At 36.3% G+C, this 26,158-nt stretch overlaps 1 protein-coding gene across 3 annotated transcripts in view; it reads right to left on the reverse strand.

Annotated features, from left to right (window-relative positions):
• ALDH1A1 (aldehyde dehydrogenase 1 family member A1) overlaps positions 1-25,706 on the reverse strand; it is a 53,284-nt gene extending 27,578 nt beyond the window's left edge. The window contains exons 1-4 of one of the 3 annotated variants that reach the window (XM_030005590.2): positions 25,588-25,706; positions 21,068-21,172; positions 9,005-9,078; positions 8,586-8,704 (exon numbers count right to left, since the gene is read on the reverse strand). In XM_030005590.2, coding sequence (XP_029861450.1) covers positions 8,586-8,675 — 90 coding nt within the window. In that variant the 5' untranslated portion in view covers positions 8,676-8,704; positions 9,005-9,078; positions 21,068-21,172; positions 25,588-25,706. Of the gene's footprint in view, positions 1-8,585; positions 8,705-9,004; positions 9,107-21,067; positions 21,173-23,696; positions 23,815-25,587 lie in introns of those variants that run through there. The other 2 variants (XM_030005589.2, XM_030005593.2) reach the window with 2 other exon arrangements.
• Positions 25,707-26,158: the final 452 nt, after the last annotated feature.

The following is a 26,158-nucleotide window of genomic DNA, read 5'->3' on the forward strand; positions in this document are numbered from 1 at the left end:
CTCAACTATACATATAACCCTATAAAACTCAACAGGTCCTGGAGGAAAATATGTGGGAAACTGGCACTTCTGATCATAGTTTGGAAAGCTAATTTGTACTCCTCCTTTGGAAAGACTATTTGCAGGATCTCAATCTGAACATTCTCACATCACAATGCTGTTATTTCCCAGGGGTTATACTGTGGGTGCCAGAAGTGCGGTTGTGCCATATTGCCATAATCCTGCACTCAGCGTGTGAATATAATCATACAAACATACAGTAAATGTGGGTGCTGACAGTGTATATGACCTCATCGCTCGGCAGGATTACAGCTGATGGTCATGTATATGGGGAGCTCTTTTCTCTCCCCTCCCTACCTGAAAGTTTCTCTGCAAAACACCAGGAATTCAAACCTCTCTGGTTTTGGTCTTCAGCACATGCTGCAATTCCTGCCTTTGAAGGGTGAAGCTACTTGCCTCATATGACTTCAGGCTTTGTGGAGATGATCCTTGGGTAACCATTTTAGCTGTCATTGCTTTATAATCAGTATGAGTATCTTCTGTTTAAGATGATCCTAACCATTTGACATTATTCATTATTTATTCAGTAATTTCTATCAATACCCTGATTACCTCCAATTTAATTGTCACAGTTATCAAGTCTTTTATCACCCTGACACTGGTGACACTTCCCTGTCTTCCATTCAGCCTTTAGGCATAAAATGCAAGCATACTCCTGTCATTCTGACTATTACTGCCAATGTCTGACTATTATTGTTTGAACTGCAAGGGGTATTACAGCAAATTAATATTACTTGTGTCCATTTTGATAGTTTTTCATACTTCATTTCAACTCTGTGGATCTCTGTTATGTCTCTACACTGATTTCCCTCAGCAGACAGCACCATTCTTGATTTTCCATTCTCCTGGATACCGTCTAAGCCTTTTTACTAATGTGTTGTCTTTGTGTGGAACACCTATATACCAGGAAAACCAGGCCAGCATGCATTACTCATTTAACTGTTTCATCCTGACTTTTACCTGACAGGGACTGGAAAAAGTCTAACATTAAAACCAAGAAAATAAGCTAAAATTGTGCTTTCATCAATTTTGCTAGAATATCCTGTCTTTGTATTTAATATCTTTCTATTTCAAGCTTTTCATAGAATGCCAAACATATAGCTAACAGTTAAGAAGCACAAAAGAACAATTGCACAGCAGCTGGCCTACACCAAAATTAATCGTAACAGCTTACCCAGCAGCAATGAAATTGATACCCAAAGTTCATTTAATAAATGTTAGGAACTGTGTCATTACTCAAAGATCAAACTTTTATATGGGCTGAAAGCACATTGTGTACTGAATTTACTTTGCATGGCTGGAACAAATACCGTCAACTCTTGATTGCAACATTGCTGGTGTGCTTAGAACAAGATCTAAACAAAGCAAGGTGGGCATCATTCTTTCCCATATTGAACTTTTATGATCCGTAACCTTTTGAGGTATAATAACCCCAGAAATTCAAAGCTAAGCTCTTTTGTATGGGAATAAGTAATGGGCAAAGGTACTGTTACAGCTAAAGGAATAATTAAATGTTTGAAATCCTTATAAAGTCTAAATGACAACAGTGTCATGCAAGAATACTTTCTCCAAAGACAGCACAAAATTCCCACCATGTGTGCTTTACTTTTACTATTAATTTTGTTGTCTGGTATGGCACTTTCCTTCTCTTTCAAGCTCTGGTGTCCTAATTTCAGTTGTGTTATATATCCCTCAAAACTATGTCCAAAGAAGGTTTCAGGAGTGAGCAGTCCTGCATCTTTCTAGATTTTTGGTTACTGAATATGAATAAGACTCTGATGAAATCTGTAGAAATTAGTCTGCTTTTCCATTAAAACAAACAAACAGACAAGGAAATAAACCACTGCAATTGTTCCTGAAAAATCAATATTTTTCAATTGTGTAGGGAAAATATGGCACCATACACACTATTCTAAAATGGTAAATGTTTTTTTAAAAGAAGTACTTTATAGCATTATTAAAATAACTAATATTTCTGAGTTTTCTCTTCTGTCATATTAAAGATGATACAAAATGAATTGATTTCAACAATTGCTAAGTGACAGAATAAACCAATCTGCTAAAAATATGTTCTACTTTTTAGTTGTGATTATTGATAAGTTATATGATTTTACACAGCTATGAAAATTTAGGGGGCAAGCAGAGTGAAGGTTAAGGACCTCAGGGTGAAATTTGAGGTACTTACCTCTGTTCGCAAATGCAAAATAGAACCTGGGCCTTACCTGTAGGTGTACAAGATCTGTGCTACCCTAGAGCCTGCCATCTCTGAGCCACTGCTGGTAAAATTGTCAAAAAGCGGGTTAATATTTTCTTTCTGACTCTGTAGGTTAGCCTTGAAACAGAAAGGAAAACCCCACTGAAAAGATCTGATACATGAAAAGATCTGATGTTGAAAAGAGGAGGCTGTGCTGCTACCAAGTGTTGTGTAGGTTGCTCTTTAAAGTAGACATGGTAATGTATAATGTTAACAGTACCTGTCATCCTCTGTGACCTCTGGGTTCAGGTCAGTGCTGAAAAGGGGTTGCCACTCTAAGCCACCCTCCCAGGGCCTGAGCCCACACTCCTGCTGGTGATGGTCTGGTGGCCTCCCTTCTTGCTCTCTCCCAGTGCCACTGTGTTGTTGGCATGCGTGTGAGATCTTGATCATGCTTGTCATCAAGACCATGGCAGGCTCTGACTGACTGTACCAGGTATTTTGTGCTCAAACCGTGCCTGTCTCTAGGGTCATGGCATCTTGCCCCACCTTTAGTCACTGGAGCTTAGCTGAGACACCAACTAGCATAAAAGATTTGATTCCCGTTTCCTCTCCATTAGGATAAAGGACCACTGTTGTTGCTCAGAGTAGCAGGAACATTTAAATAGAAAACCAGAGAATATTTTGGGGCAGGCAAATCAAGCAAATGATGGTTGGCTCAGGGCAGGACAAAGTCAAGACAACAAAACTGCAGGATAAATGCTTTTTGACACACAGACCTGGGATTTAAACCTTACCACTACAACCACATACGTTATGAAAACATGACAGCTTTCAGGGAACAGATTTTTTGCATTGTATTGATGACTGTCTGCATCCTTGTTAATAATTGGTGAATAGTTTGGTAATAACTATAAAAATATTGTCCCTAAATGGATATGGTAACAATTTGCTATTAATATATTCCTGTATGTTTCAGCTTGTTTCTATGTGGGTACCATACATAGAGTGTCACTGTCGCCTCCGACCATCAGGACTGACCAGCAAACTCCTGATTTAACAAAAGCTGTCAGGGAATTAAATAAGTCCCTGGAAATTTCAGATATGTAATGAAGTTGATTGTAGGAATATCCACACAAAATTCTGACTGTTGTGAAAAAGCAAAGACAGCAGTTAAATGGTTAATATGAAAAAAGCCATCTTTAGTAACTAGCTACATTGCCAAGAAAAGAGACAAAGTAAAAGGTAAATATTAACATAACACTGCTATGATGTTACAGTATGCCAAATTCATATCTGCCTGTGAAAGGAATAATAGCAAAACATACCATTTTTGGAAGTTTTTAAAGTATTTGTTTAAATACTACATGTATTGCACCAGCCAATATCACCCATAACATTAGTTTAGAATATCTTTCTTATTAATGTTTCTAATACCATTCCCATTTAAAACAAAACTTCATTATATTATATATACACACAACATTGTATCAGAGCTGTATAAATCAAACTATCCAGATGTCTTTCATAAGTTAGATAGCAGTCTTGCATATGCAGGTAAGAAAGCCAGGAAAGAGAAGGAAAAAGTCAAAACTCTCCATGTAAGCAGTGTTACATAGACTGCAAGCAGCTGCACTCATAAATGCGCATGCAGCCATGCTCATTTAATGCTGTGGATTATATGCTGCAAACACACAGGATGTGGATCTCTAAATCCAGGCAACATTGAAGTACCGGCCAAGAGCAGCCTCTGGCAACTCCCTTGTCCTGCTGAAAAAAAAAACATTTGGGATCATTTTGCAATAGGTTACAGTGTTTGGTCTGTCAGTCAGAATTCCACTGGCAGCTTGTATTTTTTTGTACTGGTTTGTCAGACATAAATGCAAAAGAACTCCCCTCCTGTGGCACACACAGTGCAGGGGGTTGTGTGTGATGACTGACTATGGCCCATGAGGTTTAGGGCTGCAAATTTATTTTGCAAGGATTTAGAAATGTTGTTGCAAGCATTTTGTAACTGTAATTTCACTGGTATTTTTAGGAGATAAGATGTTTTTTATTTCAACAACTCAAAGAATTAATGACTTTCAGACTTCTTTGCACTAGACGTGGAAATACACATTTCTTGTAGATGGGACTGTACACTTCTAAAGCTTAGTATTGAAAATAGAGTCCAGATAACAAGCTATTGCAGTCCAACACCCCCTGACTGGCTTTATTTCCCAGTGTCAAAGTGCAGTAAAATCTTTATTCTCTGAAATGATTGATTTCAGTTCAGATAATCTGATACCATTCACCATTTGGGGTTGAAGTTACCTGCAAGACTACAGTATTTCATTCATTGTTTAGACAGTTGATTTGGTCACTCAAATGACCTGAACAGAGAACAGGGAGACAAGACCTGCTCTTTGCCTTTCTTTGTCATCCCAGTGGTTTTTTTTTCCTTCAGTCCTTGAGTATATTGAAAGGACCGTGAGTCCATTTTATAAAGTATCTGCTAGAATGGGAAGTGCTGAATTTGTGTTTGTGTCTGTGCTGCATGAGGAAAGAAAGTATTTGACTCTGGACAGCTTTGTTTCAGATGGAGCACACCACAGCTCTGCTGAAATAGATTTTAGGGCCTCTACATTAGGTGTCATCACCTTATGAAACATAACTTCTTGCTGCATCTTCCTTAGAATAAGGATCCCCTTTTTCTGGGTTCAATATTGTGCAGTCTGTACAGGGTTTCAGACCTCAGTGCTTCTGTAGAAGTGACTTAAAAGTACAGTTTAGAGAAGAAAATACTTCATTTCTTATATTGCAATGATCCTATACATGATGCCATATTCAGCATCTGTCTACAAACTTATTCTTTGTCAGGGAAGAATTTTTATGTAATTCACTATTATTATTATTATGAACTATAATCCGTACTACAGAGATGTAGTCAAGAAAAGTCATAGAACTTTCTAAAATGTGGACAATTTCAAACTTAGCTATTAAGGGTAGCTTTATAAATATGGAATGAAATCTCTAAGCTAACTTCTCTTTAGATACAAGAAACTCTTCCAAACTTATGGTACAAGAAAAAGCATAACCTCTTCCCACCATAAATCTGCCCCCTGACAGTCTACAAGTCTTGCTGTGATAAAGCTTTTCTTGACAATGCTCTTCAAATGAGCCCAGCTGCCCATTTCACAAGAGCTAAAAGCGATCACCAAATCTCAACAACTGTTCGGCTGACTGCTCACAAGATTTCTAGTGCAGTCAGTAAACCAGGGAATGACATCACCAATGTTTTTTCAGAGACCAGGAACAGTGAAGATGCACCAGTTAAAATATGTGAAATTATTTAAGGAACTAGTAAAAATGGAAATTGTAAGCTTTAGACAAATCTATCCATACAGGATACCCGCTGTGAAATCTTTTTTCCCCAGGTTTTTCCTTACAAGAAGTTGGTATTTGGCTAATATTTCATGTAACTTTTCTTTTTTCCCCTTGGAATTGCATGTTATTGTTGATGCAGGAATTACATTTTACTGCTGCAATGAACTAATAATCAGAGAACATATTCTTTCTATTCATTATTTATTTAAACTTTTTGATTTTTCAGTTAGTAGTTTTGTATCTACAAAGTCAGCTGGTCTTAAAAAGAGTATGTTTCTATAGTACCTTTATAGCTGATTATGTTTTCCTTGATATTCTAATTATTTTTTTGTGTTTTTACCCCTCATCTTTGTTTGTTAAGCTAGTGATTGCAACATATATGATACTCAGCTACAATTTTTCTTCACTCAGAGTGGCTTACCCTTCCACACTTTCTGATATTCCACATGCAGCTTAGTGAGAGAATGTGCTGCCATTTTCTCCCCCTTCATGTAATTTGACAACTTAATAATTAACCAATCTGAGTTTCTCTGATTAAAGGAGCACCACAGGGCTTAGCATATGTGAAAGCATCATGACAGAAATAATTTGTCAAACAATCATTGTCTAATTCCTCAGTGTTGACTAAGTAAAATATTTACTAGTACATTTTCAGCCAGCTACCAACACTCATTCAGTTCATTGGAATATCTTTAAAGGATATTCAGATACGAAACCAATTCAAGATCACTTTGTGGTTCAACATCCAAGCCAATTTAACTGTTTAAAATGCATTAAATTTAATTCCTGAAATTCAAATTTCCTTCAAATTGCTTAGTTTTATGCTGTATGTGAAAGGCATAACCTGAAATGTAGCTATACCAACCTATAGATTCCATATTTCCATAGACATATGGAAATACTTAGTTAAATTATCTCTGTAAAAGGCCCCAAATATTCCCTCTCATAGAAAATAAAACATAGAGAGCATTAAGTAAAGAGGAAAGTCCTTGGAACATCTCCTGCAGTTACCTTTCTTCATATCCTTGTGTGATGGCTGTTGATATTATGCCATGGTAGAAAAAGAGAAAATTGAGTTTCCAGAGCTGAGGGATCTGCTGTTGTCCAAGGTGCTTCAGAGGGAAAGGTTAATACATCAACAGTAATTAATGCTTCCCTCATCTTGATCCCTCCAATGTAACTAGTCAAAACAATCCCACACACCATATTCTAACTTGTATGAGACAGGAGAGGAACAGGATGGGTAAGAAAACAAGCGTGGAGAGGCTTTATTAAATAGTGGGACGAGTGCTGGGATGGGATGACATTTCTATTATCCCATCTCCCTCTCCCTCAGCACACTGTTGTGGCTTTCAGATAATCTTGTGTGATATTTGAAGAGAGGAGGAAAGCATTGCAACAATCAAGCCTCTACAAGGGTGTGTTGGATTTGATCACTTGTAGGTACACACTTTTGCGAACAAGTTCATTGCATTTCTGCACAGTTACATATTATATGCAATTTTTAAGGAAATGGTATCTATTGTCAAGGCAAAAGAAACTCATTTGCAACGTGACACTCTCCTTAATTGCACACTATAGACATTTCTATCATGCTGGCTGTCTTGTGGTTGTTTTTTGTATTCATGGAATAGGTTTTTGCTAACTAAATATTTTAGAAGGATAGAAATGTTTACAGGAATTTATGTTTTGCATATTCAGTTAATCAGATTTCTGAGCTGGCATTTTGCTTATATTAGTTGTTTTCATTTGAAAAAATGAAAATCAAATAAATAGCACTGTAGTTTCTGGAACACCACTGTGACCTAGGTACTAAAGTATCTTCTCTGACTTAAGCTTTTTTTTTTTTTTTTTTTTTTTTTTTTTTGAGACAGGAAGAGCAGTAGAGAGCTATCACGTGGCAGAACTACATAGCTTTCATAGCCTGTTAAATATTTACAAAGTAAGGTCCTGTGTGATTTATTCAAGAAAGACATGCATTGAAATCTGGTTGGTTTTTTTCCATTAAAAAAATATGTTAGAATGGAATTCAAAAGGACTAATTTAGATATTGCTGAACACCTTGCTTTTGGAAAAGAAAATAAGCAGTGGTTCTAGAAAATAAAATTTATTTCCATTGTAATGGTGACAAGAAAAAAAAACGAACAGTAACCGAGGAGTCTCCAAAGAGAAGACGTCCTTTCTGATCAATTGTTCTACCTGAATGTTTCAGAGGGCAGAGTTTCAATATTTTCTGCCAACAGTTTGTTCAAAGTTCTTGCAGATACCTGTGTACTATGATATAAAACAGGCAAAGGGTCTGTTCAAGCTGGGAAGACAAGTCTGGATTCAGACCTTCTTTATCTGTGTACTTCTAACTACATATGGAAAGAATTTGCTATTACAAAAAGTTTATGGTAATATTGAGTAATTAGTGATGGTAGACTTTATCTGTTTTGTTGATAGTTACTGGTTTAAGCTGAAAAAGAGATTCATTATCTCTAAGAAAAATATGTGAGTAGAATGAATTTTATTTTAGTTTCATTTTTCGCACAACCCTTTCCACAGAAGCTTATTTGGTATTATTATTTAAATCTGATTGTAATACGATGCTATATGCTAATGTTTTATTTGTTCTCACTGTTCTGACAAATAATATAGTAATAGAAACTTTTCCTTCTTTGCTCCATTTATACTTTCTGAGAAACTTATCACTTCAGAAAGTTTGTTTCAGGAGAAAAACAGCACCCACTCCAAGTGAAATATGAAATGATTCTATCACACTTGCACACTTCCTGAAATACTTAGGTTAGAAGGATCACTGAACATTAATTGCTAATGTGTATAATATCAGAAAGAAGTCAGAATAAACATTTTAAGCACTGATTTACAGTTGCTTCCATGGTTCATATAAGATTAAAATGAGCACATCCTACTGTCTGGGCTGAATGCATAAGAAAAATGAAGAAACACAAATGCTACTAACCTTCGTGTACTTAATTTTCAGATCTTTAAGTGGTTCTGGCAGCGCTGGCAAAACTGGAGCAGGATTGCTGTCTGAACCTTGCTTCTTCATATTTTCAGCTGAGGAGTTTGAGGACGCTTCTGAAACACAGGTGAAATGAGGTATAAGGGAAACGCAGTGATTTTTGTCCTGACTGAGCTCTTAGCTTTATTTGTGCTTTTTTATCTGTACCAGCTATGGTATATTTGCATACAAGAATATGATTGGATGAAAGAATTCATTGCAAAGAGAAAATGACACTACTTATTTTTAAGACCAAAAGCAACAGCCTTTTCACCGAGCTGAGACCTCGATGAAGCAAAAGCTGCTGAAACAATCTGCTTAGCCAGACACTACAAATTTCTTGCTGGGGAACACAGTTTAAGGCCTCCTTGTCTTACCTGTAAAATTGCTTTCTCTCAGCAGGCAGGTCCCCAGATTTTAAGTGAAGTTCTTCACGTAATTGAAGGCAGCTCTGAAGGTAAAGACAGACATGTTAGCTCTGGAAACAAACTAAGCCCTACTCACTGTAGAGTTGGCAAGAATAATTCCCAGAGCTGGAAAGCGTTCACTAAAAAACAAACCACCTTAGGTTACGCTTTAATATGTTCAGAGTACTTTATAACTCCTGTAATTAATACCTGCTTTTTAGATCACAGAGATAAGGGATGACTACGGTGATACAAAATCCTGCAAATGTTTTTCAGGAAATGTGAAGGTAGGACAGAATTGATTGATCCAGAAAAAATACTCTGAGGGTAGAACCAAGCAAAGCCTTGCTGTTTTTTTCCAGATAACACCACAATTTTAAGGACAAAATTTTACTACAGTGCCCTTTGGAAAATCTGAGTTTGTGCCTTTCAAAACAAATTATTTTATAGACAGGACTTTTCTACCCAGGGTGGAACACACTGGTGGATGTATCTCCAGTTCTGATTATTCAATAAGAAACATGTCTCTGGTACTGGCAAATCATTTTATATGGCACAAGAAACTCCTTTCTTCATTAAGTCCTACCTTTTCTGATGAATGGTATCACAGAACAAACTGGGACTGAATTAGCACTTGTTTTTATATGTTAAGCTTCTCATATATGCACAATGGATTTGTGCCATAGAAATAAAGAGAAATTATCTTATTGCTTTAATTGAAACTACACAGATGCCTGAAAATCTCACTGAGCTCAGTTAATTCACATATCAGGCATCACCTAAACCATCTAGCAATGGAGGCTTTGTTGCATTTAACTGGTGGATGATATAAGACATATCATGAGATTAATCTTACAATGCATTAGTTACATGTAACATACTTTCTGAATTAATGAGCGTGCTATAATTTTCATTGATGATTTTTGTGTTTGGATATATGGTTGGAGCAAGAGTTTCTGGCTTTTAGAAAAGTCCAAGGAATTTCTGGATAAGATAGAATTCTATTCTCGCAATAGTCATCTGTCAGTGAGATGTAAAGAGCTGTGGGGACTTGAACATGTTTCAGCCATTCACCCTGTGAATGAAAGGTGCCCATTCCGATTGCTATAATGCCATGATATCCAAGGTTACTAGCTCAGTTACTTCCTTTTGGATGCATCCTTCAGCTCTTCTGCCTTAGCTGGCTGGCTCAAGACATCCCAAGGTAGAATGGTGTATTTGAAAGTTTTGTGAACAGCATTTTCAGACCTTAACATTTTGGGTTACAATGTTTGCCTGCCTTAGATAATGTCTTTGAGTCTCATGAAAAAAGGCAATGTCTAAATAGGGTTTGCTCATTTTAATTGGAGTATACCTTTTCAGTGCTATCTTCACATAGCAAATTTTTGTGGTTTTTCCCTTTTTTTTTTTTTAATTTCCGTGTAATTTTCTGGTTTAGACACTAAAGTCAACTCTAATAATCTTCCCGCCACTCATTTCTCCATTAAAGCTCAAAGAGTTTGTCTTTAGTTAATTCACCTGCTAATTATTCAGACTTGCCTAACTTAAACAGAATTTAACTGGAGCTGTAAGACAGAGATCAATGGAATTGTCTGGTTTCAAGCAAAGCAAAAAATCTTTCTCTCAAGCAGGAGTGTTCTAAATACATCCTCATATTTAGGTACCATTGCAGTCCTGATTTATTTTTTTATTATTATTATTAAGCTAGAAGTGAATTATCATAACTTCTTTGGAAAATGATAGCATTTATCCTCTTCCCATGGCTGCAAGGACAGCCTGAAATCTGCTTAGACAGGCTTAAGACATACTACCCTGGGTGAAAAGTTTCAACTTTTCCAAACATGCTGGTAATCATTGCTTTATTTTCCACACCATTCATTCATTTAACACATACTTTACCCTGTTTTTTACTTTCTGTTTCCCTCTTTCACTCTTGGATTGCATGAATCACCTTCACTACCATGCTTCCTGTGAGTCCTTTCTTTTCTCTCTAAACCTTGTGTATTGTTAAAAAGGTCTCATCTCTTAAAAAGATTACTTGCTATCTTGAACAATTTGCTTGTCCTATCATTGGGCCTTATCTTCTGAGACTTGCTTCAAGCATTACCATTAATGTCAATAATTCCTTTAACTTATCTCTGTTCTCATATCTATGAATGCCTGACTCCCCTCCCTTTTTCTAGGAAATTCTAACTATTGCTTAGACTAACTGTTCATGACCATCCCAGTCATCTCCAATCCAATAACTGTCCTATTCACTTTCAGCCTAGGATTCCTTTTAGCCTAGTGTAGAAATTATTTCCTTTTCCTCACATCCCATGTTCCTGTTTATTACAGCTTCCAGCTAGTTTCATACTGTGACTTCTTTTCCACATCCTGCATCACTACTGTTACACATTTCACCTAGATAAAGATGTGCACTTCAAGCACTATAACTTTAGTGGACTGTACTATTCTTTCAAATAGTAGATTATACAACACAGATATTACAGATATTGCACATGGAAGTTTACACAGTTTTGTTGTTAATATTTTCTTGGAAAATGTTAGATTCTATCTAGTTTTTTCCTTTCTTTTGTTTAATGATTTGATTGCTACTTGTTGCTATCTTTTCACTGCTAAGGAATGAACCTTAACCACTGCACACCTTGGAGGGCTACATAATATATTATGTGACTATGTGATAGTGCTTTCCACCCTTTAATGTATAACATTTCTTCCAGTTTAAACCTACTGAGTTCCCCTATTTAATACAAGAGTAAAAGGAACAAATGAAAGGTAGTGATTCACCATGCAAGTTATAATTAAGCTATGAGATGCCTTGCTGCATGACATTGGTGGTGCTAACCCACAAGATCGAGGGCTGCATGAACTGTATGTCTGGCTTATGTCATTCTATGTCAGTAAGTTAAATGAAAGTTTTATGTTGGAAGAAGCTGTAAATCATTTGTCCATAAGTTTCTTCACAAAGATGAAAAAAAAAAATTCTAACTAACCAAACTAACCTTTCTCCTCAGATGTGATCATACAGTGGGGTATCACCAACATTGTTAGCAGTTACTTTTTGATTGGGTTCATTGTAGTCTAGGTAGGCAAACTATTTGGCCTATATTCTTGAGATTTGTTGCAGCCCCATATTCATTACATGAGATATGATTTAATAGCAGCAGCACAGAGAAGAAAGCAGAACTTTTAGTTGGGCCACCCGGCAATCCAACTAATGAAATCAGTGTGTCACAAGAATCAGCCAAAGGTAACCTGTGACTGGATTCTCTTCCCTAAACACAATACTAGCACTGTCTGAAATGCCTTGGCCTTTCCTAGCTGCCCTGAGATGTCAGTCCAAGAGAGTCCTGTAGATCCTGTCACCTTGCCAAAGTCATATCAGTGTCTTCAAAACCCTTGTACAGCTCAATTGGCACTTGCTGCTTATGTCAAAGGGAATTACTTGACCAGGTTTATGATTCTACTTGGTATTTTTATGTTAGTTTATCCTGGGCTAATACAGTCTGAAAGCCATATATTTGTCATAGAAATTCCTCTTCCAGCATTTAATAGAGAAATATTTACTTTACATCATAGAATAAGATTATTCTGAGAATAGAATTATCTCTTACCCAGAAATTACTTTGACTTTTCTAAAGACCAGAAATTGTTGCGTTTTTTTCCTCCAGAAGTAGGCACAAACTTGCCTTTTTTCGGAGCAGGTTTTTTTTTGTTTGTTTGTTTTTTTTTTTTGAATGACTGCCAAATTGTCTTCCCAGTTCCCACAGTCTGGGTGTCTCCATTCTCCAGCAATAGGGGACAGGTGACTTACTCTTTGTATAAGGCTGAGATTGTAATCACAGCAGTAAGAAATTCTGGTACATAGGTTTCTACAGAAAGTGGACTTTGCCCTTCAAAATACATATATTTGATCATTAAAGAAATCTAACTTTTATCTTGTACCAGACATGCTCAAAGCTACTTAGATCATATAAGACTGCACATATTCAGCTTGGACCACCTCTAATGTAGGACAGTGCAAGGATTTTATTCCAGGTAAACAGACAGTAGATGTTCTCTACTTTCAGGTTTTTTCATTTACAGCTCTGGGAATGTTCCAAATTGCATATCTTTGGCATCTGATGACCTATCAAAATTACACCTTGAACTCCATAACAATTATGCCTTCTAAAAGGTCACATAACAATTTAAGTAATCTCCAAAAAGTTATAATTGCTATAATTCAAAACACTTAAGGTGAATAATCTTCCATGGTGATTTAGGGCACTTGTCAAAAGTTCCCTGGAATAGGAGATGAATGGAATAGGCTGCTGTACTCCGCAGTTTGCTAACGCTATTGTATCATCTGTGCTGAATTTAGACAGAGTCTTTAATGTTTAAGTACATATTTACACTTTATAAAACCTTATCATAAAAAAATCACTTGACAAATATCTATTGAGACAGTATCACTTACTGAAAACCCTGATTGTCCCAACCACTTCTTCTGAACTCAGATTATACAGGGAATTGAGAAAAGGAATTATTCAGTGATTCATACAGATCCCCTGCTGGTACTGACAGAAACTGGCATTAAGTTAGGAGTGGAAGATATAAGTATTAAATGCACTAAAATATGTTTAAAAAGTGAAAATCATTGAGGTTAATGAAAACACTGGACTCGCACTCTGAAATGCTTTATTCACTTTGTTAATCTTCCTTATGACATCCCATTAATGGCACTAGAACAGAAACAAAGGTCACTGTTTAGTGAGATGTAGAAAGGCAGACACAACAGAAACTAGGCAGAACTGGTGTGAACTTTTTGCCATTTTTGCCCATGTAAACTGAGTCCAAAGGTGGGTGTGATGTACAAGCTGTGATAGCTCTAAATGTGAAACACTGAAGTAAAAATGACAAGATTTTGAAGGCTACTCAACAAATTCCTTTGGCTTTTGCAGTACACTGAGTATCCTGCATTTCCGAAAATCCAAGTGTTCCTTTTATATAAATAGAAGTATCTCTGAGCACAATTAATACTTCTTTAGTCATTATAAAATTTCTGTAAGTATAAACTCATGCAGTGAGGCAGCTGACAGATGCATAACTATTTATTTGAGATTGAAATTTGAACTCACTTAGTGAAAAATCTTTCTCTTTTGCTACATGGACGATAATAGTGTACGAAGAAATCTCCCGGAAGATTTTTCTCCATAATGCCTCCATAAACACACGTCATAAGACTAGTGACTGTTTGGCTGATTCATGCAAACACCTTTTCTCCAGTATTGGCCAGATTTAACTTGCATTGGTTCACTACAAGAAGTGCAAAGGCAGAGCAAGAGGCAGAAAAACTAGTGCTAGTAATTTTGTAATCTTGGTATCAAAACATGTTGAATAACTTCTTGATATCAGTGCTTGGGCTGACAGTGGATGCTGCAATGAGGCCTATTCTCTGCTGAATCCATAATGATGCTATCATCCCAAGACACTTTCTGCAGGGAGGGACAAAGAAGCATTTCCTCTGCTCCTACACAGAGGCTTGTGCAACCACAGCTGGATGTTTTTTTCATTCACATAGAGCCCCATCTGCTAGTGGAGCAAGATCATTTCTTATGATTTCATATGGTCTCAGATGGTCTCTGCTCAACTGTAAGCTGAACATAGAATTTTGCAACAAATTTCAGGATAATTTCACCTTTTCACCATAAATCCTTTCACAACAGGCAACAAAGTATGACAACAGAGCAAGAGAGAACAGAGCACCTAGAAAAGAAGCTTGGGTCTCAGAGTGGAAAGTCCACAACCCCTACTGACTGTTGCATGGGCAACAGTGCAATAATGCACAATCCCCAAGTGCAGAGGTACCAAGGTTAACCTGTGGATGGCTGGCTCTGCAAATCAAGTTTGCTGAAGAAAACCAGTCAAAAACCACCTTTAGAAAAACGGCCATATTTCCACCCTCTGATTTTGATGGGGTGAGGTGACATGATATATCATGATTAGCACAATGGAATGGGGCACACTTCAACAAATTTATGTCACAGCCATACAGCTATCTATGTCTGAGTTAATTGTATAGTAACTCTCCATAATCAGTGGTGAGAAACAGGATATTTTAAAGCACAAATCCTCTCACTCCAAAGGAGGTATCTAAACTAGCTCAGTATCTAGTAAACTGAACGGTACCCCATAAGGAAATAACTATTGTTGGTGGCTCTAAAGGAAGTCTACCCACCTACCTCTGATACAAATACCTTACTGGAGATACGTACTGCCAGGTGAGATGGTTTTCACTTTATTTCCGTCCCCACCACAGGGAGGGGGCTTCCTATCTACCATTTATGAACTGTTATATTGCTTCTGGAGTGTAAATAAAGCTTAACAATACCATTCTGTGTATAGCAGGCCCTCAGGAGAAGATAAACACATCCTCTCTGCTGAAGAGTCTTTGCTCTTCAAAAGATTGACTGGGAACCCGGGAATATTTATTTAAAATCTAGCTGAGTTTATTTAGAGCAAAATGCTTTATTAGAAGCATGTACACCAGTCTAAATACATTTTTGGAACACTCATCTGTCTTTCTGCTACCTAGATGTCTACTCTTTGAGGTCTATATTTTCTGTAGCATGTTTCGTACTGTGTATTGGTTTTGGGGAGAGAAGTTTTATTTTTGTATATAGGGCAATTTACATGTAAAATAATGACTAAAATTCAATAATAAAAAACATCAAAGAACAAATAAAAGGAAATATTAAAGGGACTGGATATATTGTGGGATGATGAGAGAGAGAGTAATGTTTCAGGAATTATGAACACCATTTTTAAAAACAGTTAGCTGTAGAACCTATTTTAGCCACAGGAAGCAATATTCTTTGTAATACAAATTGGAAGATTAAGTACTAGCTATTTCAGCATTACAGCATTTCCTAAAAGTTGTGAGAATATTTGGTAATATGTAATATATTTTGTTTCCTTAAATTGAAACTATTTGTAGTTCTTTTTCTCTCTTCTTGAATTTATCGTCAAAAAACTCAGACAAAGGTAAAAGGGATGATAGTTGCTGTGAGGAAGGAAATCATAGAATGGTTTGGGTTGGAAGGGACCTTAAAGGTCACCTAGTTCCACCCCCCTGCCTTGGGCAGGGACACCTTTCACTAGACCAGGTTGCTCAAAACCCCAACCAACCTGGCCTTGAACACTTCCAGGGATGGGGCATCCACACATTCCCTGGGCAACCTGTTCCAGTGCCTCACCACCCTCACAGTAAATAATTTCTTCCTTACATCTTATCTAAATCTACACTCTTTCAGTTTAAATGCATTGCCCCTTGTTCTATCACAACATGCCCTTGTAGGAAGTCCCTCTCTGGCTTTCTTGTAGGCCCTCTTTAGCTACTGGAAGGCTGCTATAAGGTCTGCCTGGAGCCTTCTCTTCTCCAGGCTGAACAACCCCACCTGTCCCAGCCTGTCCTCATAAGAATGGTGCCCCAGCCCCCTGACCATCTTTATGGCCCTCCTCTGGACTCACTCCAACAGGTCCATACTTCTTACGTTGGGGGCCCCAGAGCTGAACACAGTACTCCAGTGGGGTCTCACAAGAGTGGAGTAGAGGGGCAGAATCACCTCTCTCAACCTGCTGCCACACTTCTTTTGATGTAGCCCAGAATGTGGTTGGCTTTCTGGGCTGCAAGTGCACATTGCTGGCTCATATTCAGTTTTTCATCCACTAATACCCCCAAGTCCTTCTCCACAGGGCTGCTCTCAAACCATTCTCTGCCCAGCCTGTATTTGTGCTTGGGATGGCCCTGACCCATGTGCAGGACCTTGCACTTGACCTTGCTAAACTTCATGTGGTTTGCACGGGCCCACCTCTCAAGCCTGTCAAGGTCCCTCTGGATGGCATCCCTTCCCTCCAGTGTGTCGATGACACCACACAGCTTGGTGTTGTCAGCAGACTTGCTGAGGGTGCACTCAATCCCACTGTCCATGTTGCCAACAAAGATGTTAAAACAGTGCCTGTCCCAATACTGACCCCTGAGGAACACCACTTATCTCTGGTCTCCAGTCAGACATCGAGCTGTTGACTGCAACTCTTTGAGTGCGATCATCCAGCCAATTCCTTATCCACCAAGTGGATAAATAAATAAACAAAAAAAAACCCAAATAAAAAGAACTCATTAGAGTCTGATGCATCAAAAAACAAATAAAAAGAACTCATTAGAGTCTGATGCATCAAAAATGTTTCTACATTTCTGGAGAAGAAGCAAATTCTCACAAAACTGTGATAAACCATCCCCAAAAATGTAACTGTGATTCGTAAAGGTCTGTGTCCACATTTGCCTTAAAATGTAGAACATAAGCAGCTGTATTTTACTTATATCAATAGAATTTTTCCTACTGTACTAATTCCTTCTTATTATTCAATCATGACATCAAATATTTGGAAAATTAAGGTGATAGAAACAGTCCATTCATAAATTAGCAACTGATAAAAGTATGCATTTTTCACTCAGGCTAAACTAGTTTTCATGTCAACAGGATATTATTTAATTAAAATGTTAATAATGGTCTATTGCTTTTCTATCTAACTATTTGCTGAAAGTTAATGGACATTTTTATCTCTTTTGCAATACTGCTTTGAGAAAATGAAAGAATATCTGGGCTGTAAAAATGAGAACTGATAAAAGAACAGTACTATTACAACATCTTCCTTAATAAATGAGTATAGTTTTATTGACTATAGCTTCAGTGATGGCAGTTTTGGAAGCATAGAATGACTTTTATATTTAGAATATGTTATTGTAATACTGTTATTTTTGTCTCTATGCTATGTTTAAGAAGTGTGACATTAAACAAAGTCCATTTTGCATGAGTCATAAATAAATTTATTCCTGTTAAAAATTAGACTAAATTTTATTTTTTACTTTTTTTTCAATACACAGGTCAAATGAGAGCAAGTAATAAGTAATGAAATAGTTTTAAGTTTCCTCAAATAATTGATTATGAATAAAGATGTAGATTTTATGCCACAGGTCACAGATAAAAGCTCATATCAGTGAAAATCATGAATAATTTGATGCAAATCAATAGAGTTCATGCAAGTGCAAAACTAGTCAGGGTTAGATCAGAATCAGACCCAACACTAGTTATTAACCTGCATTGTTAGCAACAATTACTGCCAAGAAATTTTCAGCATTTCCTCCATGAACCTTTGTTTCAAAGCCAAGATTTAGACAGCCTCAATTGATTTTACATAATTGCTATGTGTGCTTTATAAGCCTGTGTGTAGTGATTGTGTTCCTCAGTTATGAAAGCCTCATGTGTGAAAATAACCTTCTTTCTACTTTTAAAGTTTTAAAGAGCATCTAAAAAAAGTTATTGTACAGCTAAAAAGAAAAAAAAAGTCAAAAGTGTATTTTATCTACCCCTTTTTTGATATTTAAAAATTATTTTCTAAATGTATATACCCTAATTTTCTTATATCACTTTTTATTATTCTTAATGTTAGTATTTGATATTAATAATCAGCATGTTTATAACTACAGTGTTTTATGAAAGATTTGTTCTTGTATCTTTTGGAATAGGATGTATTGGGCCCTGAGATCTCTGAAGTGAAAACAGGAAAAACCTTCTTACTCAAGAGCCAGTGTACCTTTTCCATACATCATGATAGTAAAGTGCCAGGACGTGATTTGAAACTTGCTATTAGTAGAAGAAATCAAAAGGATGTCTACTGAAGTTACAATTAAACTGATGTAAAACCAATATGAAATCAGTAACAGTTCATTTGTGTCATCCTGTTCTCTCCCTGCCCCAACTTGCTTTTACCATGGTTATTCCAAGAAAGTTCTTACACAGTTGGCTAGAAACCACACATACGGGTAAGCAATCTTGGGGTCAAAATTTGCTTTTATAACATTTGAAGTAGAATGAGAAATGCTAGGAAAGAACCATATTTGCAGTAGGAACATGAGTTATTAGAAATAAAAAATAACTTGGCACAGTGATTCATCATACAGTGTTTCCAAATTAACTGTGACACTCAAGTATTTTCCTTGTATTGTAATGCCAATGGAGGATTTTGATGGATTTCCAACTCCTCTATTTCCCAACTGTTTAGTTTAACTTAAACAGACAAACAACTAACACGAAGCAAGACCTCTCTTTGTTTGCAAATTTCAGTGAGGTTTCTGTGGATGCTGTCAGAAGTTGGTGTTTCTAAAGAAAAGTGGACTTTAACCAGGTTGTAGATCTGTGCATACAAATGCTCTGGGCTACTAGGACTCAGAATCCAAATCCCAATGTAGAATAAAACTTTTGCAGCACATTATGAAGAGTCTCTGTTTTCTTGCTGGTAGAATCTACTCTCCTTTTAAGGTAATTACTAAGATTGACATTATCCCCTGTCCTGTAGCTTACATCTTAATTTCAAGTTTAGATGTAGTGAGTTGACCACATTAGCTAGTAATTTGTAATTCCCGTTTTTCTCTACTTTGTCATGGTTACAATCCAATTCTCATGTGTTTGTCGATAGAAGTATTGTACTAGTGTACATATGCTACTTATTAGCATCACTGGTAAGTGAGAATTAACAGCTAAAACACTTGACTATGATTTTTAAAAAGATTATGTGATTAGTCTAGCTTCCACTGAATGCTGTCAAGAGCTTTCCCATTGTCTTGTGAAGGAGTAGTTTTAAGTCCTATGTACCATTTAATTAAATAATTGCATTTAAAAAGGAATATGTGTTGTGACAAATTTGAAGTATGTTAGTCATTTCTGTAAGATCCCTTGAACTCAGGATTGAAAAAAGATGATAACGTCCTAGTACAAGAAGTCAGATAAGTAACATACACTCTGGGAACTAAATTCCTGCTTTGTTACAGAAACATGTTAACCAGCAGATTTACAAATGCAAACCCAGTAACAAACAGTAAATCTTGGAAGGAGCCAAACTTACAGTGAAAAACACATCCCAGCATGTGGTCTGTGACATTATTCACTTTTCATCTAAAATTAGGAGTATGTTTTGTGGATGTGTTACATGTGTATGCATTTGTATGTATGTGTAGATTATTGCAGATATTGACAGAACCAGATCCACTTTTGGGGACTGATTCAATAAATATATTTCACATCCCTTCTAAGAAGAAAACTAGAAAGAGAAAAAAAAATCCTTTCTCTAACAGGTGAGAATGTTTGACCCGGGAACAGTGTAGTCCAATAAAATGTACCAGTACTTAACTAATTTATTGTAATTCTAAGAAAAAAAAGTGGCTGCAAATATTTTCAGATTGTTACACAATTTCTAAGAAAACAGGAGCAACAAAACCCTTTCTCTCTCTCTTTTTTTTTTTTTTTTTCCTGAGAGGCGTGGGGTGTGTTCTGCTTTTCTTTCCATAAACACATTAAACAGTGAAAAGTACATTTCAGTCTCACACTGCTTTTCATCTTGTTTGGTTTCATGTAACTTTAGGCCAATGCTCCAAAGCTTGCTCTGTTTATCAGTGGATCCAGGCCATTAGTAATCTATATAATTATAAATGTAAATAAACCCCTTTTTTACACCATTTGTGTGCAACATCATCTGGCTGCTGCTGCCAAAGTGTCCAAAGAAAAGAAACAAATTCAGACCTTTAAAGCAAATCTCTGAGGAGTTTAGATTTTTTAAAGTTTTAAAATAAGATGAGGTCTGTTTTGGTTTGACTGCTCCATTTACTAGAACACAGAATAATTAAAAAACTTCTTGGTGCTGTTGCTTTGTCTAAGGAAGAATATGAGAGCTGAGAACATCAAGGTTTATTATTCCCAAGAAAAATCAGTACATGTTTATAACATATTAGTGCATTTTTCAGCATCCTGCTGAGGCTTGTCAAATACATATACTCTGACATATTGCGTTGATAGTAAGAATGTTAAGTTTTATGCACAATAATTACGCTTATACTAAGCACTCAAAAAATTCTACAAATTATACATTACCTGGATGATAACCCAAAGTTGTATTCTGGGGTGGTCATAATGATAGTAATAAACTGAAATTTACCTGGACAATCAGCAGATCCTCGAGAAAGCAGAGAGGCAAAAATGAGTCAAAGACAGGTGACAGTGGTCGAAGGTAGAGTTACTACTTATTCCTTACAATTTTTCCCTGAAAAACAAGTTGCATATAGCTAAAGTTATAAATACAGCTTGAAAAATTAAAATACTGCTATTCTTTCTTGTTTAGTTAGCTTGCTAAACTCCACTGACACAGAAGTTTTGCAGGTTGTGGAAGACAGTTTTTAGCCTTTCACAACCAACATAAATTCACAATTGTTTTGCTCAGGATAAGGTTTGCATAAAACTACTCCTTTCCTATCATTGCCAAGAAAGATTTTCAATTTCAGCTCAAAACTAAGTAAAATTCCGACATTATCTCAAAGTTTCACCTTGAGTTTTATATTAATTCAACATAGGCAAGTATGAAAACTTTTACCAAACCAGAAAGTAAAAAAGGAGATAGATTGAAGGGAGAAGTAGCGAAGCAAGGAGAGATTATCAAACCACATACAAGCTAAAACTTAGAACGTTAATAAAGATAAAGAAATGCTTGATGAGGTGAAGACTTAGCTACTGTGGGCTAAGATATGCATTAGAATTGAAGAGAATTGTATATATCAAACTATTTAAACAAGCTGAGAAAACATAAACAAAATTGTTAGAAAGGACCTCAATAGGAAATTTTGGTTTCTTAGTTAGCACTCTGAGTATTTTCCCATTTTAGGTTAATGGTGGCCAAATCCTCCTTTCACCACCTTGGTGACAGCACAAGCAGAAAATTCACATTCTTTCAGTGTATAAGTGTCCATATGTCTGTGATGTGCCTTTTGAAGAAAAATATTCCCAAAGCCACTGTAAAATTTGTCAGTTGCTGGGAGCTTAGGCACAAACTGCAGCAAATGCATTTTTAAAACCAGTTTTCTTCCATTTTACTCTAATCAGTTAATCAGCATGGTTGGGGCCATACAGGGGCTCTCGATCTTTTTAACACTGCAACTTCTCACTTTTATGGCCCTTGAATAAATCTGCTTTTCCTCTGCCTTGTTTCAAATCACTCTACTACACTACAAGTCTAAGTGGTAAAGCTGGCAGCTAGAAAACGGTGTACACTAGAATATGTTCTGTTTTGTTCTTCTCTCACAAGCAATTCTATGCACTGATGCAACTGCAGTATCAGGATGGAGTCTACTGTCTGTAAATCCTTACACTTTGTGGTCTGTTTTTCACAAGTCTAGCTTCCCTTTCTCAATCTTTCATCAATACCAGCTCTTTCAACCTTCAGTTTGTCCACGTAGCTGATTTCTTGTCAGAAAACAAATGAAAAAAAAAAAAAGCTACTTGTAATAATTGTGAAATATCTGTGCAATACCTGTCTAATATCTTCCCAGCATTGTAAGTTCTTAGAATCAGAAACGTATTTGTTCATTCGTTTGCAAAGTGTCCTGCATTGCCAAGGGCACTCAATTAATAGTGGAAGAGAATACTGTCATATTTCTGCAAAAAGCGGAGAAAAATGCGTTTCTACTCAGGATTTTTCTTAGAAAAACTATAGAATATCTGTTCTCTGAGGAGAAATTACATGAGATTCAAGTGCTGTAATTTGCAATGAAGAGGAAGAACAACTGTAAGACAAGAGCAGGTTCATCTATCTAGAAAAGTCATGCAAGTTCATATTAAGTCAAAGGGGCCTATTAAGACATCACTTAGTATGTAAGTAAATTTATCAATACATTTAGTACCCACAGTTCAGAAATGTTCAGTATTTGGACAATTGCATTTTCAGTTCACTTAATACTGTTAAAAGTATTTAATCATAGACAGCAGTTTTTGGAATGAAGGGTAACGAATGTAAGAAGCTCTGAAAGACAAAGTTCATGAGTTGTTTTGACAATATTAGTCTCATGATTTATCTTCCCATTTCTTCTCTTTGTGACAGCAGGTAAAACAAAATAATATGAACATTTTATTAGACTGGAGTATAGTGTCTTGTCTGGCTTTAGTGCAGCTACAGCTGTACAAATAATGCATTTAAATGCAAGTCAAAAAAATCTACTAATTTTTTTTTTTTTTTTAATGAGGGTACAGGAATAGCTATCTGGCCATGCTTCCTCTGGTAACTGCAAGAGTGAACTTCGAAGTAATGATGTTTTATAAGCCATTTCAAATCCATTCCCTTTGTGTGCTATCCAATCCCTCATTTTATCATGAATTGAAGTGTAGAGTTAGTTAAATAATATACACTCACAACACATTCTTAAGGCTATGCATTTTTGTACAACATTTCATTGTTCAGTTTATACAAAGACCATAATGAATATTTCTTAAAATGAGTCATGGAAATTTGTATTGGAAAAATTTTAAAATAGCAAACACATGAGAATGTTATAACTTCTCAAATACCTCCAAGTAAAAATTATCTGAGTTCTTCTTCATTTTCCCCCAGACCTGACCACAAAATAAGAAAAGCTGCTTGCTTTCATCTAGGAAGATAGTACTTCTTAGGGGTCTAAACTTTCTTTACTAGTTTTGGAATAATTATTAATGCTAATAGAATTAGAAAACAAGACAAATTAATTTCCTTTGCTTAAATTCAGGATTAAGCAATATGCTAACAATCAAGAAAAGATACTAACCTGATTATCATGTAAAGACATTTTGTCAAATAGGTTTGTGCCTGTAGCTGGACAGCCAATACAGAAAATTCAGCATGAATATTTATGGTAGAAAGTGCTTTGCCTGATGGTGAGCATTTGCAGGAGCAGGGACTCTATGTAATGCCATGCAGTGGATTAAAAAGGGGGTGTTTGTGAAAAGGGATGGTCAGGGTTCAAAAAAGGAAAGGATATTTTGGGTGGGTGACTCCATTACAGTAAGAATCTGTCTGCTTTTTGTCCTAATAATTTCAGATATCTCTCTCCATGAATAAGCTATAAAAACACTCAAATATCTTTGGATAAAAGATGAAAATATTTTCTTCATAGATTTTTTGCTGTTGTATGAAGATGAAAAAAGAAAATACTGTCACCTGAGACACAGATACCATGCAAAATCTAGAGAATTTTTACCTAGATAACTCTATTTTTTCAGTCAAAATATAGAAGAAGAAAAAAAAACCCAACCAAACAAAACCCCAAACCCCCACACCCCAGCAGCAAGTAAACTTCATTTAACAGTTAGAATAATCACATAGTATTGCATAAGGTTTAAAACTAGAGATATGTCAGTCACATTATTCCTTGAAATAAGGGTTTGCTTTATGGAAACAAAACATCTTTCAGAAGACAGGACCATGCCCTGCATCAGTGAAAGTAAATTATTTACAAGGGCAGGGTCTGTGTATGAAGTTGTCATCGAGTGCAGCTTCCTCACCTAAAGGTGTGGGTGGTTCTCGTGTCTGCTGGGACCTTCCTGTCCTTTCTCAATGTTTTCCATTTAATTTGTGAAGTTGGAGGAGGACAGGCATATTCCCAACCCTGCTATTCTCACCCAGATACTGAAAATAATCTGTTCAAATCTAAATCCCAGGAAGTCTTTTCCTAATTTAAAAGTGAGCAGTTAATGTTTCATGAGAAAATGTTAGATTTATAAAATTTATATGGGGCCTCCTTGTCCAATATATCATACTTTTTTAGCATCATTCCAACAACGCGAATACATTTAAAGGTACAGATCTAATTAATCTCTGAATTTCTTGCCAAAGGAAATAGTAAACAGGATGGAATATACTGTAGAAGCATACCCCAACATTGTAGCATATTTCTTTATAGAGTAAGCTATCCTGGCTATCTAAATCCTTTTCCAGTGCCCTTATTAACACATTAGAGCTTATTAACCATCAAAATTTTCTGCTAAACCTCTAGCCTCTGAGGAAATTAGCAATCCGATTAATATTCTGCATGTTCCTGGGATAGCATGTAAGACAACGCTGTTTGATCCTAGTTAAAATTCTTCTATATTTAGCCTAAACAAATTCTTTGAGATCATGAGTTATACTGCTATAGCTTGAACGTTGCGAGCTTTATTGCCTTTATGCTTTCAGTACCTCTCTTCTGCTTTGCTGGATTTCTAGGCAGCACTATTAGTTTTCATGTATTTTTAGCAATCTGTCTAAACATATAAGCAACACATTTTTAAATATTTCTTAGTCTGAGTTTTAGTTCTGAGGTGAATTTTAGTATTATATTAAATCCAAAAATACCATTTTTTCAAGTGCCAAAATACCATTGTTTCATCCTAAATGTATATTTATCTTTCTAAATCTATCTCTATATGTCTCAAGAATAAGGCAAAATCAACTGCAATACAAACATGAACATTGATAACACATGATAAACTGTCATCACACCAAAATGATTTATAGCAGTTTTTAGTACGAAAGTTATTAATCCACTTGAAGCAGTTTCTTAAAGGATAATTTCTAAAACTATTGGCTTTCTGCTTTTGTAATATTTCAGGTTAGATAACCACATGTATGAATAGCTATGTGCCACTAACTCCCACAGGACACAGCCACCCCTGCATTACCTGTGCATTTTAAAAGTTACTTTGCTCTTGGTTCTGTTGCTGTTTTTTATCTGATCCTGCATTCTGCAGCTTTGACAAAGTCTCATACTCAGTATGGCTGAAACCAAGCCTGTTGTGGAAACTCTGTCGAGACTAAATTTCATAGATAGAAGTGAGTCGAAAACACTCAGGACTGTGGATTCCTCTTTGTATTACATAACTATCTTCTAGAGTCATTCCACTCAGCTCATTACAAATACTTGCCCTAGTTTATTATGTACTAAAACAGTTCTTCTCAGGCCACAGCACTATCTTTCTCCCACTCTTGCCATGCCAGTATATATGTTGATGGAAGACAGGGGTTTTGTGTGTATTGCACTGAAAATGTGCTGTTGTAGGCATGGAGCATTTTCAGGGGCTTGCACATCAGTTTTACGTGGGGAAAGCAATGAGAAAGGACAGAAACTATGGTTCTAATCTTCTGCATGTGGGGGATAAATATGTTTACTCTTGTAAAATCACCAGTATGTTTACTATATGTGTGATAGAATGGCAATTATTTTCTGCCTTTCTAAAGGTATGCACTTTCTAG

This window comes from Aquila chrysaetos, chromosome Z (genome assembly GCF_900496995.4).
Source record: "Aquila chrysaetos chrysaetos chromosome Z, bAquChr1.4, whole genome shotgun sequence".
Taxonomy (NCBI): domain Eukaryota; kingdom Metazoa; phylum Chordata; class Aves; order Accipitriformes; family Accipitridae; genus Aquila; species Aquila chrysaetos.